General features: G+C 41.0%; 13 protein-coding genes across 13 annotated transcripts; 7 read left to right on the forward strand and 6 right to left on the reverse strand.

Moving 5' to 3' along the window:
* The first annotated feature begins 37 nt into the window (after window positions 1–37).
* V1512DRAFT_258013 (uncharacterized protein) lies at window positions 38–1,091 on the forward strand. Its single transcript, XM_066915347.1, has 2 exons — window positions 38–314; window positions 365–1,091. The coding sequence occupies exons 1-2, from the start codon at window positions 299–301 to the stop codon at window positions 946–948; spliced, it is 600 nt and encodes a 199-aa protein (XP_066773552.1). The 5' UTR covers window positions 38–298; the 3' UTR covers window positions 949–1,091.
* On the reverse strand, window positions 965–2,958 carry V1512DRAFT_258016 (uncharacterized protein). The gene is made up of 2 exons (XM_066915348.1): window positions 2,256–2,958; window positions 965–2,206 (listed from the first exon to the last, which is right to left on the reverse strand). Exons 1-2 carry the CDS (start codon window positions 2,686–2,688, stop codon window positions 1,263–1,265), a joined length of 1,377 nt encoding a protein of 458 aa, XP_066773553.1. The 5' UTR covers window positions 2,689–2,958; the 3' UTR covers window positions 965–1,262.
* A 169-nt stretch (window positions 2,959–3,127) lies between these two features.
* Window positions 3,128–3,586, forward strand: V1512DRAFT_245646 (uncharacterized protein; the record flags this gene model as incomplete). The annotated part of the gene is made up of 4 exons (XM_066914387.1): window positions 3,128–3,193; window positions 3,242–3,300; window positions 3,347–3,440; window positions 3,488–3,586. 4 exons carry the CDS (start codon window positions 3,128–3,130, stop codon window positions 3,584–3,586), a joined length of 318 nt encoding a protein of 105 aa, XP_066773554.1.
* Window positions 3,587–3,788: 202 nt separating this feature from the next.
* On the reverse strand, window positions 3,789–4,693 carry V1512DRAFT_258019 (NO signaling/Golgi transport ligand-binding domain-containing protein). Its single transcript, XM_066915349.1, has 3 exons — window positions 4,407–4,693; window positions 4,170–4,357; window positions 3,789–4,120 (listed from the first exon to the last, which is right to left on the reverse strand). Exons 1-3 carry the CDS (start codon window positions 4,682–4,684, stop codon window positions 3,885–3,887), a joined length of 702 nt encoding a protein of 233 aa, XP_066773555.1. The 5' UTR covers window positions 4,685–4,693; the 3' UTR covers window positions 3,789–3,884.
* Window positions 4,694–5,462: 769 nt separating this feature from the next.
* Window positions 5,463–7,302, forward strand: V1512DRAFT_285095 (phosphatase 2C-like domain-containing protein). The gene is made up of 2 exons (XM_066918038.1): window positions 5,463–6,612; window positions 6,662–7,302. Exons 1-2 carry the CDS (start codon window positions 5,612–5,614, stop codon window positions 7,167–7,169), a joined length of 1,509 nt encoding a protein of 502 aa, XP_066773556.1. The 5' UTR covers window positions 5,463–5,611; the 3' UTR covers window positions 7,170–7,302.
* On the reverse strand, window positions 7,208–8,595 carry V1512DRAFT_233792 (splicing factor, Prp19-binding domain-containing protein; the record flags this gene model as incomplete). Its single annotated transcript, XM_066914043.1, has 3 exons — window positions 7,208–8,039; window positions 8,087–8,239; window positions 8,318–8,595. The coding sequence occupies 3 exons, from the start codon at window positions 8,593–8,595 to the stop codon at window positions 7,322–7,324; spliced, it is 1,149 nt and encodes a 382-aa protein (XP_066773557.1). The 3' UTR covers window positions 7,208–7,321.
* Window positions 8,596–8,760: 165 nt separating this feature from the next.
* Window positions 8,761–9,752, forward strand: V1512DRAFT_258023 (peptidase S24/S26A/S26B/S26C). Its single transcript, XM_066915350.1, has one exon. It carries the CDS (start codon window positions 8,818–8,820, stop codon window positions 9,424–9,426), a length of 609 nt encoding a protein of 202 aa, XP_066773558.1. The 5' UTR covers window positions 8,761–8,817; the 3' UTR covers window positions 9,427–9,752.
* Window position 9,753: 1 nt separating this feature from the next.
* On the forward strand, window positions 9,754–10,923 carry V1512DRAFT_258024 (uncharacterized protein). Its single transcript, XM_066915351.1, has one exon. It carries the CDS (start codon window positions 9,768–9,770, stop codon window positions 10,866–10,868), a length of 1,101 nt encoding a protein of 366 aa, XP_066773559.1. The 5' UTR covers window positions 9,754–9,767; the 3' UTR covers window positions 10,869–10,923.
* Window positions 10,905–12,369, reverse strand: V1512DRAFT_258025 (mitochondrial 54S ribosomal protein uL4m). The gene is made up of 3 exons (XM_066915352.1): window positions 12,147–12,369; window positions 11,950–12,100; window positions 10,905–11,904 (listed from the first exon to the last, which is right to left on the reverse strand). Exons 1-3 carry the CDS (start codon window positions 12,210–12,212, stop codon window positions 11,072–11,074), a joined length of 1,050 nt encoding a protein of 349 aa, XP_066773560.1. The 5' UTR covers window positions 12,213–12,369; the 3' UTR covers window positions 10,905–11,071.
* Window positions 12,296–14,144, forward strand: V1512DRAFT_258026 (phosphatidylethanolamine-binding protein). The gene has a single exon (XM_066915353.1). It carries the CDS (start codon window positions 12,526–12,528, stop codon window positions 13,906–13,908), a length of 1,383 nt encoding a protein of 460 aa, XP_066773561.1. The 5' UTR covers window positions 12,296–12,525; the 3' UTR covers window positions 13,909–14,144.
* On the reverse strand, window positions 13,959–15,258 carry V1512DRAFT_66105 (Cullin binding-domain-containing protein). The gene is made up of 5 exons (XM_066918465.1): window positions 14,973–15,258; window positions 14,754–14,914; window positions 14,659–14,705; window positions 14,441–14,609; window positions 13,959–14,391 (listed from the first exon to the last, which is right to left on the reverse strand). Exons 1-5 carry the CDS (start codon window positions 14,973–14,975, stop codon window positions 14,010–14,012), a joined length of 762 nt encoding a protein of 253 aa, XP_066773562.1. The 5' UTR covers window positions 14,976–15,258; the 3' UTR covers window positions 13,959–14,009.
* V1512DRAFT_258029 (GPI biosynthesis protein family Pig-F-domain-containing protein) lies at window positions 15,048–15,991 on the forward strand. Its single transcript, XM_066915354.1, has 2 exons — window positions 15,048–15,412; window positions 15,461–15,991. Exons 1-2 carry the CDS (start codon window positions 15,095–15,097, stop codon window positions 15,860–15,862), a joined length of 720 nt encoding a protein of 239 aa, XP_066773563.1. The 5' UTR covers window positions 15,048–15,094; the 3' UTR covers window positions 15,863–15,991.
* On the reverse strand, window positions 15,858–16,822 carry V1512DRAFT_258031 (uncharacterized protein). Its single transcript, XM_066915355.1, has 2 exons — window positions 16,528–16,822; window positions 15,858–16,478 (listed from the first exon to the last, which is right to left on the reverse strand). Exons 1-2 carry the CDS (start codon window positions 16,792–16,794, stop codon window positions 16,077–16,079), a joined length of 669 nt encoding a protein of 222 aa, XP_066773564.1. The 5' UTR covers window positions 16,795–16,822; the 3' UTR covers window positions 15,858–16,076.
* Between the last annotated feature and the right edge of the window lie 94 nt (window positions 16,823–16,916).

Genomic DNA, 16,916 nt, shown 5'->3' on the forward strand with positions numbered 1-16,916 from the left:
AACAGTTTGATTTTGACTCTTTCAAAACTACAGTTTATCTCTGCATTTTTGACGTGCTGTCTTATGTTTTAACAAGAAGTCCGGTAGCGCAATAGTAGAACTTTATCAATATAAGCCATTCATGATTAATTTGACCATCTGTGAGTAAAGCATGGAAGCTAAAGGTCTTCTCGACTTTACAAGCGGCTCAAATTTTCAAAGTCCCAACAAAAGGGCGACTTCGTGAAAAAAAAAAAATAGGATTTTTTCCATTGTGATAGTTATAATCTACCTGAATTTGCCGAGTAGCTAAAGTATAATGGCTAAAAAAACCGGTACGAGACTTTTTTATTATCATGCCTTACAGTGTTACTGATTAGCCTAGCAAATAGATCAAACTCGAGGGCTGCTCGAAGAGCCATGCCCAGCCCTCCGCCGGAGTTGAATCTTCGTGATACCGCCATCAGCAAAGAGTTAAATACGCCAGAAATAGCACACTCTCTTAAGAAAAGACAATTAAAACGTCAAAATGTACCACAACTGTCTAAAAAGCAACGTAATAAAATAGACAAGGGCCAAAGTCGATCGGACATGTTGAAGCAAAAAATTAACAATCGAACAGCAAGATGGCAGTCGAATTCAGCCCAGCGAAAAAATAAAGATTACGAGCTTAAAAGTTCGAGTGGAATTGTGACGAACACAGAGAATGGTATTTTGGAAAAGACTGACAAATCAAATCTCAACGGCATTGGATTATTAAAATACGCAAGGAACATGAATGTCGGCGGAATGGAGATTGACAACGGTAGTGATAGTGGAAGCGAAGACATAAATTTGCTGGAAGCCAACGCACGTGAGACACCTAACTGGCATTACACTGGCAGTACATACTCAGATAATGGACTACTCGTCACCGTTGCAGGAAAAGGCTCTTTCGACGACCTTGATCTGCTAGATTTGCCATCTTGATTTGACATTTGGTGTCCTCGGATTTTGTTGATCATTGCTTGTATTCAGAAGCTAAAATCTTTGAATTTTTGAATTTAGATAGATGGCGATACATTACATTACATTTTCCATACTAAAGCAAATAAAAATCTACTCGTTTAAGGCAAATGACAATATAAAGCCCAAAACCCAAGCATATGAATATCCTAGAAAACCTTAGATATGTAAAAACAAAATTGTGATATGGTGCAATTTGTAAGCAGGATACATAATTTTCATCCAACCAGTTTCATCAATTCAGATAACTTTTTTTTTCATAAACATAGCGCGCACAACTAGCGGTTATAGGAATATCCACCACGTGCGTCCATAAAAGTGTTCCCACTTCTAGGACCCCTACTGTTTAAATTGAATTGAGGTCCTAGTCCCACTCCATTATTCCGAACTTGAGGAAAATACTGAAGATAGTTCTCCGTCCCTTGACCAAATGTCTCATAACTGCGACGGTTTAAATGACTGTCACCTTGCTGACCTACCACTCCTGCATTTCCCACAGCATGCAATCCTGGAAATGCACCTGCAGAACTACCGTGAGATCTATCCTTGCCCCAGCTGCATTTAACCGGTCTTCCGTTCACTTGAGCCCCAGAGAGCTGGCAAATGGCCAATGCAGCCGCCTCGTGAGAGTCCATTCGAACAAAAGCATATCCACGATCAGACCTTATTCTTACGTCCACGACAAAGCCAAAATTTTGAAACATTGGAATTATTTCCTTCTGTGTGGTATGTGGTGAGATGTTACCGACATATACTGTAGTCTGCCATGATGGAGACTGCTGAACAACAAAGTTGTAATTTAAATGAGAACCGTTGTTCATGCCACTAAAGCTTGATCCATGCCCAGCGTTACATCCATTGTGATGAATTACCGTGACATCAGATCCATGGTGAATTGTAGGCCCTAAAGGTAAATTGCCACCCATGCCAGGCCATAGTATTCCAGGTTGGCCGTCGTTAATACCAGCTGTAACTCCTCGTTGACTAGCCCAGTTGCATCTTATTGCCCTGGATCCTAGCCACTCACCGTCCATTTGAGTCTTTGCCTTCTCTGCATCAGTGCGCTCACGGAAAGACACAAACCCATATCCTCGTGATCGCCCAGTTTTCAAATCCCACATCACTCGGGCTTCCGACATGGACATAAATGTAGAAAATGCCTTTGCTAGTAGGTCGTCGTCTACTTCGCTTGATAGATCACCCACAAAAATATGAAAATGTTCTAAGAATCAACGTTAGTTCCTCAAAAGCAGTTAAAAAAAAATCCGTACGAGACGTGTCTTCCTTCTGGCCGGAATTATTTGACTGATAGGCCCAGTTAATTTTGATTTCTGATTGATGAATATGTCTTCCGTTCAAAGTTTGCATGGCTGTTTGAGCCGAAGTAGGATCATCGTATTCCACAAATCCATAGTTGTATCCTTTTCGATTCCGATCTGGTATGATTTTAACACTCTGTACTCTTCCTGCAACCTCAAATATTTCTCGCAGCATGTCCTCAAGTACTCTCGGATCTAAGCCTCCAACATAAAGAACTCGCTTGTTAATTTCTCCCTTTCTTCCTGAAACAGAGAATAAATCAGCACCAGAACTCATTGGTTCTTGAACATCTGCTAAAGTTTCTGAATCCAAAGCCTTTGCCGAAATTGAGACGGCATTTGATGCCGGCGGCGATGACAAAATCTGACTCATTGCTTTTGTCATGTAAATTCTTAGGATTTGAAAGTAGAACGACCTTGCTATTTAAATCCCTGTCTGGAAATTCTAGTCAGTCTGTAGACTTTGCAATGTAGGTCAGGTGAAGACAATAGAAATCAGACAGCTCAAAGATGCACACAACTAAAATCTTAAGCGTCTTATAATCTCGTTCTGTATACAGACAAAATCAAACCATCACCAAAAACGACTTTATCTTACTTTAAATGCTGTAATATTTATTATTGCACAGATTTAAAGAGAACTCTAGATTTTTTTAAAAAATCAAACAAGTTATGTTAAACTTAAATCTTTAATCAAGAAGAGTATATTTCATACTTAACGTGTTAAACGTCTAATAGCTGTACATTTGAATACATTGGACGATAGCTCTTTTTCTCCGCTACCAAACCTTCTTTCTTGCTCTAGATTTAATTCTCATGTGATTATGCTGTCCATACAAACTACCACACCACAAAATGACAAGCAAAATGATTTGGAACAGTCGTTCAATGTATGGATTTGCTTATATTACTATTTATATTATAATTGACTCCGGCAGAAAGTTTTAGTTGCAACGGCTAAGGTTGCTAAGCATGTCGTCACTTCCCCAAATCCTTAGTATGAAACATTTATAATCTACCTGTACCTTATTAATGACTGTTAGTGTATATCCTTCGACTAGCGGAGAGTCACGAAGCTCACTTAATAATGCTTTGCAAGCATTTCAGTTGATTTTGGACACATCCGAGCTCTCGTTGGTAAGAGCGCTAAGTTTTCTCGAGAAATAGCCTCTAACTTGCGTTAGATCAAAGCAAAAGACGTGTTGGAAAGAGACCTGAAAAAAGCACAACGACGAAATTCGCCGTCGGTGGGACACCATTTATATCCTATAACCATTGAGTGAAAAGTGCCGCGAAAGCTGGGAACAACAGCTTAAAGGATCATGTTCGGTTCCACTTGTTTTTACGATCAGATCTTCCGTAAGTTGAGCTAGCCGGCCACCGGAAGTAATGTATCTGGACATATTGCCTCTTAACAGTTCTATAGCCATCTCTTTATTGTCTGATTGCATTAGCAATTTAAGTGTTCAGAAGGACCGCGAGTATCTCAGCATATAACAGTATCGATATTAATTTAATTGGTTTGAAAACAAAAACGCCAAAGATAGTGTTAAACATCGTACTCATACATTAGCATCAATTCTATCGGGCGTATCTCTCGCGCTCTACAACTACAGGATCCAACTTCAAAAGAAAAACTGTTTTTGAGGGGAATGAATCTGTTGGGACCGAATGCGCAGTTACCTTTGCTATAAATTGGCAGCCATCCATTACCGCTTCAACGACGCCGGCTTGAAAAGCAGCGCAGTTTAATTGAGACATTTCTTTTGGGACCGAAATGTACTTGTTCACTACAGGATCGTTATCGATAATCATATCTATTGAAAGTTAACAAAGAATTTTATGCTTGAACTCAATAGTACATACATTCATCTTCTTGATCCTTAGATTTTTCAAGTGCATCTGCGGGCTTGCCAAAGATGGCCTTCCAAATGTTAATATTGATAAACTGTAATAACCCCAGTACGCGTATCTCCCTCTTCGAGTTTTTTATTTCTCTTATAGCGGTCAATTCAAGAACCCGCTGGCCTACATGATAGCCATACTCGCTGAGTCTAGCGATTCCAATTAGTTCTGCGGCAGTTATAAAGTTCAATAACTCACTTGGATTCCATCTCTTGAATCCCCTTGACATTTTTTTGCGAATATTGAACCATCTCGCTAAACAGAAAAGAAAACGTCGCCAATGCCAGCTCTGGAGCTCGTCGATTCACATTTCTGTCATATATCGTTGCTTTTCGTATTGAGCCAGTTGTGGAAGCAATTGAAGCTCGTATACCAGATGGTGTCAGACTAGACGGTATACCTGATGTCCTTTCATTGCTACTACTTGATCCCAAACTAAACGTTGAACGGGATTGAGTAGACTGCTTGGTAGACATTTTTGGTCTAGTTGTCGATTGGTTCAAGAACCTAAACTGAGGCACTTGAGCACGCTGTAGGCTACAAACCCCTCTCGTTTACTTCAGTACGTCTTCTGCATCAAGACAGAAAACCGAGTTGGCAAAAGACGCCGAAACAAGCATAAAGGTTGCTATTTTATCTATATATCGAAATCACGATTTGCTCGTAAATTTGCAGTAAGAATTGAGTAATTATGGCTATCAGATACTATATACAGTAGACTGCGATTGGAAAGCAGGATCAAGACGTTGTCTATGATAGAACGCCGCATTTACTTTTAACAAAATGGCCCATCGCCTTTCCAGAAAACGTCGCGGAGATATACCCCACGGGGTAAGTACTGGTGATTTGTATCAGTGCACGTTGATGCACTTTGTGTCTTTATCACTGCCCAACTCTACGTTACTGATGTCTTAAATTTTTGAAATACTCATCGGCAGTATTGATCAGTGCTGCACTTGGGTACGGTACAGTTGTTCTCGGCGTAAGTTATCAGCACACCCTGCATTAAATTGAATGGGCTAAATGCCTACCGTTAAACCAAACATATACAGTAACTACTCGAAATTTTTCAGCAGCTGACAACTTAGACTAATTCAACCAAAAAACCGCCAAAAATGTGAAGTTAGGGTTGTCGCCGGAATATTTTGACATTTTTTAAAGTTAAAGTTAATATCTAAAATTCGCCGAAGGTAACTGCGCCAACCGTCCAAACAGTTCAACGGAACAAACCCCTCGTACTTCATAGCCCCGCAGCGTCAAGCTGACACCAAAAAGTTAGTAGACCGCACGCAATTACTGACTGACGTCGATCGGCTTAAGCTCTCTGCGATGCTACTATACCAGGAAGTACAGTATAACTGACTTAACTCGGCAGTTCAAGGAACCATTGTAGAATCCTGGCAATGGCTCCATCAAGCTCACATTCGACTGATCCACAATTGGACCCTTCCGCTGCTAAGCCTGATAATCGGAAGAAGAGTACATCCACAAGCACACCAACACAGCCAGCACAATCCATAAATAATTCTTCTTCATTTTTGTCCCGTCTTACCGGAGTATCATCTAGTTCTAGTGCATCACCAGGGAGTTCGTTTTCGCTGCGTAACAAGTCAAAATCACCTCCGTTAAAGTCAATGACCGCAGACCCACCTTCTTGGTTTAACGGAACTTTTACAGTAGGTGTATCGGAAGATGCCAATCTTCAATGCCGCAGCTCTATGGAGGACACACATATGATTGTTTATGATTTTGGGTCACCGTTGAATAGTGTAGCTTCCGGTGGATCGAGCAGCAACGGATCCGCTAGTTCAAAGTTAAGATCAAAAGAACATAGTAGCCATACACAGGAAAGTATAAAAGCTTCAAGTTCAGTATATACTAGTAGAAATGTTGGCAATCACATTTCACAGGATGCGGGATATTTCGCAGTTTTTGATGGTCATGCTGGCAAAGGCGTTGCTGACTGGTGTGGTCAAAAGTTGCATTTATTGCTGGAGGAGCATTTAAAGAAAGATCCAAATATTCCAGTTCCCGAACTTTTGGATCATACTTTTACAGAGGCCGATGCAATTCTAGGCGCTAAACAATCTATAAAAAATGCAGGTTGTACCGCGGTAGTTGCTGTACTAAGATGGGAAGACCGAGTTTACGATAGTCATGACAATGTTTCAAAATCCGACGGGAGCACACCGGTGACAGCTTTGAAATCAAATAAATCTGAGATGTCGGCTCAAAATCTTTACCGCCATTACCATTTTCTACATCATCATCGAATTAGTGACAGTGTGGACGAAGTAAGGGCGACGGGAGTGGGGTCCAGTTCAAGTCTGCTACCAAGACAAACCTCTGTCAGAGAACGCATGTTATATACTGCTAATGCTGGCGATGCACGAATAGTTCTATGGTATTAGTATAGTCATATTTTGTTGTACAAGTCTAACTGTTGACTTTAGCCGAAAAGGTAAAGCTTACAGACTTTCATACGACCACAAAGGTACAGACTCAATGGAGGCACAGCGAATAGCAAACAGCGGTGGCCTGGTATTAAATGGACGCGTTAACGGCATTCTTGCCGTCACTCGAGCTCTTGGAGACACATATATCAAGAAGTTAGTGACTAGCCATCCTTACACCACTGAGACCTACGTAACCGAAGACGATGAATTTATTATATTAGCGTGCGATGGTCTTTGGGATGTGACTACAGATCAGCAGGCTGTTGATTTGATTCGAACCATTAAGAATCCACAAGAAGCAAGCAAAAAACTTATTGAATACGCTCTTAGCCATTTTAGTATGGACAATCTAACGTGCATGGTCGTGAGGTTTGACAGTAAAATGGGAGAGATGATAAAGCAAGCACACACTCGAAATACTCCTGATTTGAACTTAACGCATGCATTGTCTAAGGACGAACAAACAGCACCTGAGAGCGAATTAAAAGATCTGGCTATCAAGTGAGAACGCATGCTGTCGATTCTTTCCTGGTTTCATTAGGTGTATTTCAGGCTATTTGTACTTTTGTTTTCGTCAGGTTACGTTTTGGCCAAATACATTGAAGATATTGCACTGCACAAACTACGTTAATGTAAATTTACTATCTTAATTCAAACCTAGCGCTGTTTCGCCCTTTTTTTGGGGTAAGTGTCATGCAGTCCACCCAGTTTCTCCTCTCGACGCTTATTAGCTTCGCTTTTCTTGAACCAAGGAGAATTCGCATCTTGAGAAGTGTCCTCATTGATTAAATGCGTCCACTTTGACCGTCCACGTTTTCCAAATTGATCTCCACGAACTTGTAAAATTTTTGGTAGAGCAGATTTGTCTTTTATCTGATCTTCGACTTCTCCAGTGCTGTAGTCTGTGCGTTTTAAAATATCAAGATCTTGATAGAAGGCACCTTTATGATAATACTTTTGCATGAAATTCATCTTTCCACGACCGTTAATCTTCTCCTCTCGCTGTTGTTTGGAGTGTTCCAGATCTTCCTTCAGTCGAACATCCTCGTCCATATTTCTGCGCTCTTCAACTTCACGCAGTTCCTGTTCGCGCATTTCCAACTCCTCGCGTTCGCGTTTAATGCGCTTCAGCTCTCTCAGTTTCCATGCTGCAATTTCTGCCGATGGATCTGTGTCATCTGTGTCATCAACTTCCGCAAAGCTAGCAACCATATTTTCCTCGTGAATGCTGGCTTTTGCATGAGCAATTGCATCAGCACGCGTACGCTGTTCAATCATGCTTAATGTGTCCTCTCGTTTTCTGTCTCGAGATGCCTCGTCGTCAACTGTAGTATTATGCAGGACCGCAACCTTTCCATTTTCTGACCGTTTGCTTCTATTTCACATTAGAACCAGATGTAACATATCTAACTTCACACATACTTCGGCACAAACACCGGCCGTATTAGCTGTGGTTTTTCATCCTCACTTTCACTTTCACTATCGCTGTCGCTTTCACTATCGCTGTCGCTTTCACTTTCACTTTCGCTTTCTCTTTCGCTTTCACTCTCATTTTCACTCTCGCTTTTAATTCCACTCACATCTTTGCCTTTGCTAATAGTTACCTGCGCAATAGAACTTGTAGAATTAGATGTTATTTCTGATTGTTGTAACTGACTTCTAATGTTCACTGCCTTCAACTTTTCATGCACAGTTTTTTCATCGTCTTTCCAAGTCTTGTTGTCTGCCTTGTGATCGCTTTCAAGATCGTCGAACTCAGCTTCTGACTGGTTGTTTTTGGTCTGTTGCGCTTCAGAGAACTGGCCTTCGATATCTTGAGTGTCTTCCTCTGATGCAGCTGAATTGGATGATGTTGGAGAAGGAGACCGAGACGTCCGTCTGCCTGGGAAGTATCTTGTTCGCTTTAATGGCTGAGTTGACTTATGTAACATTGCTGTAATGTGCTATTTGACTGCTGTAATCTCAAATCGAGTAGTCAAATAATAATGTGGAGTCTTGAACATCAAAGGACCAAGAGTAAATGGTAATTAAGCTTTACAGCTAAACTTTATATGTTTTAACAATTTAATGAACAGAACTGTGTACTCCCACACACAAACAGATTGAGTATAGTTTAGTCAAAGTTAATCAGACCAGCTTGAATAGCAGACATAATGCTCGGCTTTCGGAGAGGCGTTATTCTGGCTGGTCGTTTTGTTAGAGCAGCTGCTGCGATACATATGGTTCATACTTATCTGTTCGAATTCACTGCTACTGGAGGACTTTCAATGATGCCAACATTACATACCAAAGGAGATCATGCTTTTGTCAATAAGCTCAATTACCGTCGTGGTCACAATATTCATGTTGGAGACGTGATCGTAGTCAACAAGCCTACACAGGCACATTCTCGAATTTGCAAGCGCGTTGCTGCTTTACCGGGAGATATAGTTTACTGCAATGAAATGCCTTCTTACAATGTAAGCGATAATTCTATTGACATACCTTCAGAGGTAGCTACGGCACAGCTTGGGAATGAAAGAACTGGCAAATTTGTTCGAATCCCAGAAGGACATGTATGGATACTTGGAGACAATGCCTCAGCTTCCCTTGATTCAAGAGCTTACGGACCTGTTCCACAAGCTTTAATTGTTGGAAAAGTTACACATGCTGTTTATTGGAACCCTTTTGATATCTTGCCTAATTGGCCGCGAAAACTTTTGTCAAATTTTAAGATTTCTGAGTATGATCCAGCACAAATTTTACAATTTGGGTCTGAGTGAAAAGTAGCAGAAGGTTGAGTAAGTAACCATTGAATTTGTACTGCCGACACGCTTCGCGACAACAAGGGTAATAGTAATTTGGTTTCGACACCGCGGCTTATGATGCTGCTTCCAATCAAATCTCACCGACTTTGGATCGAGGACAACAAGCTCATGCAATTACAGTAGCATTTGAGAACTCGCATCTAATAAATTGGTAGCATTTCTCATGAGCATATTAAGCATGAATTCTTAAAATCATCTCTGTTAAATTTCGTATTAAAACCCTAAACCCACGCGTTAAGTATGAAAATGAATGTCCTATCAATTACGTTTTACGCACTTGGAAACTCGTCAAAATCATGAAGACTTTGATTCTGGTCTACGTGCACGGATTTAAAGGCGACCGAACTACTTTTAGGGATTTTCCAAGTGATGTACAAGAGCGACTACAGAGAGTTTATCCCAAGACAAAGATTGTTTCACTAATCTATCCCCCATACGAAACAAAAGGCGAGCTTTCAGCTGCCGTCAACTCGTTTATTTCCTTTCTTGAGAATAAAACAATTGACGAAGAGATACTAAATGGAACTGCTTCTCCTCTAATGTCGCCTACCGTCGGCTTTATCTTGGTAGCGCATAGCATGGGCGGTCTTGTTATAGCAGACGCCGCGACTCAGATTTTGGCCAGAGACAAGTCAATAACGTTCCCTAAAGTTCTAGGTCTCTTGTGCTTTGATTCTCCATTTTTAGGACTGCATACATCGGTGTTTGCCCAAGACGTTGTCGAAAGAGGATCTGCAAAGTTCAAGGAGTTGAAGTCTTTAAGCGCCGCTGTGCCGATAGGTACTGTAGCATCTTACTTATTTGCTAAGAACAGCCAAGAACCCAAAAAAGAAGCAGGGACAAAAGATATGCAACAAAAGAAGGCGTCTCCTAACTGGGGCAAAATTGCAGGTATCGCTGCTGCTGGTATTGTAACGACAGCTGCTGCTGCTGCGGGAACAGTGTGGTATCTGAAGAGTCAAAATATGGATTTAAATTGGGCAAAAGATCATCTCATTTTTGTCGGCGCAATTTTTCAGAAACCGGCTGTTTTGAAAGAACGGCTATGGAATTTATATCAATCGAAAGATCGGGTACAGATGATCAATTATTACACTGTTATCCAACCAGTTCAGTCTGAAACAGGATCGGGGAGCAACAGCAAGTTCGATACCACTGAGATTGTGAAGGGACTGGGGAAAATAGTGGGCGGCGATGGTGATGGTATCAGGACATTCTGCAATGTGCCCAAAGATGTTCCTTACTCAGGATTTTTTAGACCGGCAGCGAACAAGAAGGCGAGGGGTGAAATTGAGGCTCATATTAGCATATTCGACAGTAATAAGAACACAGGGTATGACTCATTGGTTACGGAAAATGTGGAAATCGTAAGTGGGTGGATGGCGAATTGGAAATAATCATAGATTATAAGATGTATTTAGAATTTAGTAAAGTTTTGTCACGCATCATTAAGCAAGTCTTGAATTTATGTACATTGTGGAATTACAATGGCTTCAAATACTCCAAAGTTAGACAAACAATACTTCCACCTTTTAATTCCTTATGCTCCTTAGGATACGATTCGACTATATACAAATAGGTGTGCCAATTAAGGCGTCAGCTAAGCTTTAGAAAATTTAGCCGTGTTATCTGCCTGCTTTGCCTGTTCTCCCTTCTTTGTTTTTTCAGCGGTTTTTGCTTTTTTTGCTTTTTTTGCTTTTTTCGCTTGCCTTGCAATTGCATTCAAGCGCTTAGAAGCAATTTTGAAGTCCTCGCCCTTTGTACTTTCATCTAGATAATTGCGTCCGGTTGTTTTCTCAAAAATATAGCTAAGTGCATCATTCTCAACCAAAATTTTCTTTGCCTTTAGCAGAGTCCTGACATCCAAATCCTTCATATGCGCAATTCGTGTCAGTGGCTGGGATTTCCGCAGCGCCGCTTGCAAATTCTTTCTGTCTCCCGATACGATAACCAAAACCGGAAGATCTGTCCAAGAATGTGTGCTCCAAACGGTTTGAGCAGCTTTTGATTTGAAAGTTTCGAGCTCTGCTTGACCATCTATGACAATTAGGTTTCCTCTCTGATACGTATATGAAAATGCAGTTCGCAAAGCCAAATTATAAACTCTGCGATTGATACGAGTACTGTCATCGGGATTTCTTGGGCCAAATGTCTTTCCTCCTCTATTAAAAATTGGCGAACCCGCCTTACCCACACGAGCACGACCTCTGCCTTTTTGAGCAGCCATTTTCTTCTTCGAATAACCCAGCTCGGATCTGTTTGGCACAAATATATGGCTTCGATCACGAAGAGTATTATTTTCGTATACAACCGCCTGCCAAAGAATGTCTCGCCGAAAAGGTAAAGCAAGAAGCGTACTGGAAACTGTTGTGAACGACATCGGTTCCAAACTTGGAAAACTATGTAATAATGCTAGGACTGCTGAAGGAGGTCCTAAGATGTCAAAAACTTTCGTCTTAGAGACAATCATATACTTACTTGCAGCGTAAGGTAAAATTGACAATCCTGTTGAAGGTTTAACAGGACTCCATGCTACTGATTCGGTCGAGTCGAAGTGTTCTCCAGTTGTGATTTCGGTCTCTGTATGAGCCAAAGTTGCAGAACTTCTAAATTGACAATCTCGAGCATTCTTTTCAAAATTAGATAAAATTAATTAAAGATATTATATAACTTACCAGTAGTTTCTTGCATGAAAAATGGGACACGCGACGGAAAGTAGACAAGAGACGAGTTGACGACATTGTTTGACTCTGTCGCCAGTGCCAATGAACAGGAAAAACAAAAAACACTTGCAAAATGTATCAAAGTTTGATTAAAGACCAATTGGGTTAACAGTTCGTTAACATTTCCCGGCTAAAGAGTGCTGTTCCGCAAATTTGTAGATTTTTTGGGTCGTCTGGAAATTTTCGGTGCAAAGTTTAACTAGTGGCCTCGGAAAGTTTTTCGTGATGTGCCCGAACTTGACCCGGGACTTTCAGTGCAGAACACTAAAAATCACCTTTTTCTACCTACGTCGAGCCAATTAAAGCACTAAAAAGTTGATTATTGCAAATAATGCCTCGTGCCCGAGTTTCACTGTTAAGCTTGGGGTCTGTCCGGCAAGGACTTCGTGACAGCATTCGACATTTGCAATCTTCGTCTGCCAGAGCTTCTTCGACTTCTCCAAATGAAGTTGAGCATTCCGATTTTGCCACCGAAGTCGAAATAAATGACCTACCGGATGGAAGTGCTGCTAGCGAACGTATTGCAAAAGCAATTGGGTGCAGTGTGAATGACCTCAATGCTTATTTTGACCCAGCAGACCCCAGTACTCTGTCAATTACAGCTAAATCTCTCAAGGCTTCACCGCAAATGCGCACTTCACTTCTAGAGTGGCGACAGAACATTCCACCAATCTCTTTAAGAACTGAAAGAGCTAAAAAAGCATATCGACGACCAATCGGATTGAATGCTGCGTTTGAGAAAGCTCTCAAAGTTTTGACAGTAGACAAACATGAAAAGTACGAGCGCATTTTAAGGCTCACAGATAAAGTTGAAGGTATTATAAATCAATTTAACGTTAAAGCTATCGACGAGATTCCTGTGCAGAAGAAGAGGTCTGAAGCATATTTGACGGCAGGTTTGATTCGAAAGCTGCGCATCGATGCGGAAATCAACTTTCCTGAAGTGACATCTCAATTCGAGATGGGAAAATTTGATATGAGACTGCCAGTGTATCAGCATCTTGTTAGAGCACGTTGGGAAAAGAATGATCGATTACTGTTAATAGATCGTATGGAATCTATGCATGTCATACCTGACACTTTACCGACTTTATATCCTCAAGTTGATGTCAAAGTGCGTTTTCCCGGCACGAACACGTTTTGGATTGATCCGGGAAGAGTCATGAGCACTGGAGTTACCGCTTCTGAGCCGAAGTTTTCTATTCAGATGTTTGAAGATTCAACGAAACTCTTTACTATCGTCATTGTTGATCCGGACACCCCAGACTTACTCACTGATTCTTACAAAACCACATTACATTATATACTTTCTGATATTAGCATTTCAGGCAATTCGCCCTTAGTGGATAAGGCTAATGCCAATGAGCTTGTGAGTTACCTACCTCCTCACCCGGAAAAAAACTCTGGCTACCATCGATATGCCGTTTGGGTTTTTGAACAGCCAAATTGTGAACCGTTATCAACTGAAAAGCTGGCATCGTTTGATTTGCAAAACCGCGACAGTTTTGACATTAGACGCTTTAGCCAATTATATGGACTGAAAGCGGTAGGAGCGCATTTCTGGAGAAATAAGTATGACTCAAGGACAGAGAGCGTTCGGGAGAAGTATGGACTGCCACAAGGGCTTGTGTATTCTCACAAACGATATCAGCATTATGAGGACTACGCATGGGCACTTCCAGATCTGGAAGTTGGGGATGAAAACAAAGCATAGATCTTTGCATGCCATTACAACAGAATGTAAAATAGTGTACATATGAAATCTAATTAAGATTGTGATTTGTCCAAGTTAAGTGATCTCAGCTGGTGACTGTATTACCTCTTCAAATATGCAACAAATTCATCAAAGATAGACGGCCAAGCAGCTTCCGAATCGTAGCTGTCAAGGCCATTGGCATTATTCAAAACGTTCACAACGAAATCAAGCAACATGTTCCATGTATCTCTTGGTATTGCCTTTTTATACTGTTCGGTAACAAATGAGACCCATTGATCAAATGACCGCTTGTCCGGAAACCTGTCTTCTAATAATAGAGTCCAATACTCCACTGCTGAGTCAAGATTCAGAATTCTCTGACCGGGTGACCGAACAAATATAAATGTAAACCTGTACACGTTTTTAAAAAATACTGGATCGTTTTGCATTTGGTCTCTTAACGTCTCTACCACTTTTTTCATCTTGGTAATAGTATCAGCCCTGGAGTAATTAATAGACAATTCACACCAATCTATACACTCAAGATTACCCCATTTCTTGCCAACCGTTAATAAATCCTTGCTTTGAAAATTGGCCGACAGTAGGCGCACTGAGCTTATACGCCAGTGCAAGTACGACTGGATCTTCCAAGTCTACTCCAAGATCTTGGATGTAATTTATAGTACCATCTAGTCCAATCGACGTAGGATCTTCTAGATCTAGTTCGATAAGTTCAATATCATTTCAATTCTAGCGTAAAGAACCAACCTTTGTATTTATCAAACAGTTCTGTTAAAGCCTTTGAGTCTCTCTTTCTGAATGCAATGTCAGTTACGCAAGCCGTAAATAAGTTTGGTACTGACTGTGGTGTCAGACTTCCTGATCCCGCATCATAGTAAGCAGCTACGGCACGTTCAATACTCCAGCCGTTCGATCGTAAATAGCTGGTTGCAACTCGTGTTGAAGTGCTTGTAGCACTCGTGAACTGAGCGATAGCAGTACGCTGCGTCGAAGTATATGAGCTCTAAGCTTGATATTAGCAGATAGTCATTACATATAGTTTACTTCTTATCAATAAATACCATTTGAAATATGTCTGTTATTGAGATGGCCCGTCTGACCTTGTAGTAAGCACCTTGAAATCGTGAGGCGCGACTGGTGCAATCAAGCACTACGGTAACGACCCCTTTAACAGACAAGATCAATGGCTCACAGTAAGCTCAGTTCAAGTCAAATTAGCTCACAGGCCTCCACTGCTCCAAGACGTGCAGACGGGCTACATCATGAGTCGCTTACAGTAGAGTTCCTTGCAGCCGTCGCATCTTTCGCGTTTCCGACTCTCACTACGTTTGCTACATCTCTTCTGTCAAATGATCCTGAGAAAGTACTTACATACTCGCTGGCGATAACTGTGATATGTCAGGTAATGGTAGTTTTGGGTTCACCAACTGCTTTGGCTGCCACTAGTGGTAAAATTGCGTCCGGTTCAAAAAAGAAGCAGCAACCACGAAGAAAAGTTGCGGTATGTGGACTTGAGACGCTTTTGTGCTTCATTTCTTACTTGAAATAGACTACGGCCTTTGGTCTAATTCTCACTTTGTTACTTTCTCCTGCTTTTCACGTGTTGTTCATTTTATTTGGTGCACCAGTGATGTTTTCTGCTTATTTAACATACTTGCTGTCGGTACATACAGCAATGTTAGCCCTGTTCCCACTATTGTGTACAATTCCACTTGATGCAGAGAATTGGTTGAACATTGCAGCTATCAACGCACCGTTAACTCCAGCATATGGTGCAGCTATGGGAACAGTATTTGGTGCTTGGCTAGGGGCTCTACCAATACCACTAGATTGGGACCGAGATTGGCAAGCATGGCCTATTACTATTGTAGTAGGCGAATATTTTGGAAACGGAATAGGTAGACTGATTGGTGTATACTTGTCACAAAGAGCGAAAGCGAAGACAGTCTAATATCAAGTAGTGCTGCTGTTAAACATTAGTTCTAATTTTTTGTATATACATAGCATGACGATATTCTACGAATCTAGAAGCTACTTCCAAGCCCTCTGGCTGTTTTCATTGATCCGTCAAAATTTGGAGACCAAGTTTTAATTTAATCAAAATCTTCACCATCTTTTCGCAGCCTTTCCTAAAGATTCTTGTCGTACTTATAACGCATAAGTGTTTAATATTTTAAAAACGAAGAGCTCAATCGTCGGTGGACAACATTATCATCCCAAAGCTTTTCGTTTCCTTTGAACCAGTCATAATTCCAAAACACAGTAGTTTTCCCATTCTCCTCGTTTGAAGTCCGCTTGTGTAAAAATTCGATAGCGTTTGAAAGATCCGATACAGCTTCAAATGTACCCACATTCTTTTTTGGAAACTTGAAATGATACCATGATCTTGACAGTTCTCGATTTTCCTCGTAAAGACGCAACCGTTTACGCCGAAGTTCGTTGAAGTAAACCTTTAATGCATATGCCGAGTACTCATTTGCTGCTTCGGCTACACATAATAAGCTCCATTCATGACGGGAAGTCGAGAGTGACCCAACGGATGGTAATTGCTCTGTTATCAATTTAGGCTACATGTTGATCAGAACATTTATTCTCGGTACCGCACAGCATACTAACCGTAACCACGTTTTTGGTATTCAATATGACGCTTCCTTGTCTATGCCGCAGTAAAAACAAAAACTTACTCGGAGCAGGATATTTCTCCAATAAAAACTTGGTTCGTTTTGTTGCAAATTCTAGTTTCTCTTTGATTGGTATCTCCTTTCTAGTTGGCCGTTCAATTCCTTTGGCTGCAATTCTTTGCAACTTTGCCTTTTTTAAGACGCTCGCCTTCTTCATGGCGATTGCCTTTTTTGCCGCTCTTGCTCTCTTAATTGCGTTCATTTTTTTGCCCAACTGGACTGATTAAGGCTCTCGGAACAACATACAAAGAACATATTGCGACATCAAAAAAATCGTTTACATCATAAACACAGCTACGGTTAAGGTATAAACTGCAAAACACA

The sequence above is a fragment of the Lipomyces arxii genome (genome assembly GCF_038497795.1).
Source record: "Lipomyces arxii strain Phaff 12-163 unplaced genomic scaffold V1512scaffold_2, whole genome shotgun sequence".
Lineage (NCBI taxonomy): Eukaryota > Fungi > Ascomycota > Lipomycetes > Lipomycetales > Lipomycetaceae > Lipomyces > Lipomyces arxii.

Bases quoted from the DNA above. Each gene is read 5' to 3' on its own strand.
- V1512DRAFT_258016 (XM_066915348.1), bottom strand. From the start codon at position 2,688: ATGACAAAAGCAATGAGTCAGATTTTGTCATCGCCGCCGGCATCAAAT. The intron at 2,207-2,255 runs GTACGGATTTTT...GTTGATTCTTAG, and splicing joins CCAGAAGGAAGACACGTCTC to AACATTTTCATATTTTTGTG.
- V1512DRAFT_258019 (XM_066915349.1), bottom strand. From the start codon at position 4,684: ATGTCTACCAAGCAGTCTACTCAATCCCGTTCAACGTTTAGTTTGGGA. The intron at 4,358-4,406 runs GTGAGTTATTGA...TGGAATCGCTAG, and splicing joins ATTCAAGAGATGGAATCCAA to ACTCAGCGAGTATGGCTATC. The intron at 4,121-4,169 runs GTATGTACTATT...AACTTTCAATAG, and splicing joins TAAGGATCAAGAAGATGAAT to ATATGATTATCGATAACGAT.
- V1512DRAFT_285095 (XM_066918038.1), top strand. From the start codon at position 5,612: ATGGCTCCATCAAGCTCACATTCGACTGATCCACAATTGGACCCTTCC. The intron at 6,613-6,661 runs GTATTAGTATAG...TGTTGACTTTAG, and splicing joins GATGCACGAATAGTTCTATG to CCGAAAAGGTAAAGCTTACA.
- V1512DRAFT_258023 (XM_066915350.1), top strand. From the start codon at position 8,818: ATGCTCGGCTTTCGGAGAGGCGTTATTCTGGCTGGTCGTTTTGTTAGA.
- V1512DRAFT_258024 (XM_066915351.1), top strand. From the start codon at position 9,768: ATGAAGACTTTGATTCTGGTCTACGTGCACGGATTTAAAGGCGACCGA.
- V1512DRAFT_258025 (XM_066915352.1), bottom strand. From the start codon at position 12,212: ATGTCGTCAACTCGTCTCTTGTCTACTTTCCGTCGCGTGTCCCATTTT. The intron at 12,101-12,146 runs GTAAGTTATATA...AATTTTGAAAAG, and splicing joins TTTCATGCAAGAAACTACTG to AATGCTCGAGATTGTCAATT. The intron at 11,905-11,949 runs GTAAGTATATGA...TTGACATCTTAG, and splicing joins AATTTTACCTTACGCTGCAA to GACCTCCTTCAGCAGTCCTA.
- V1512DRAFT_258026 (XM_066915353.1), top strand. From the start codon at position 12,526: ATGCCTCGTGCCCGAGTTTCACTGTTAAGCTTGGGGTCTGTCCGGCAA.
- V1512DRAFT_66105 (XM_066918465.1), bottom strand. The intron at 14,706-14,753 runs GTCAGTACCAAA...CATTGCATTCAG, and splicing joins TCAGGAAGTCTGACACCACA to AAAGAGAGACTCAAAGGCTT. The intron at 14,610-14,658 runs GTTGGTTCTTTA...TTATCGAACTAG, and splicing joins ACTGTTTGATAAATACAAAG to ATCTAGAAGATCCTACGTCG.
- V1512DRAFT_258029 (XM_066915354.1), top strand. From the start codon at position 15,095: ATGGCTCACAGTAAGCTCAGTTCAAGTCAAATTAGCTCACAGGCCTCC. The intron at 15,413-15,460 runs GTATGTGGACTT...TACTTGAAATAG, and splicing joins AACCACGAAGAAAAGTTGCG to ACTACGGCCTTTGGTCTAAT.
- V1512DRAFT_258031 (XM_066915355.1), bottom strand. From the start codon at position 16,794: ATGAACGCAATTAAGAGAGCAAGAGCGGCAAAAAAGGCAATCGCCATG. The intron at 16,479-16,527 runs GTTAGTATGCTG...ATCAACATGTAG, and splicing joins ATACCAAAAACGTGGTTACG to CCTAAATTGATAACAGAGCA.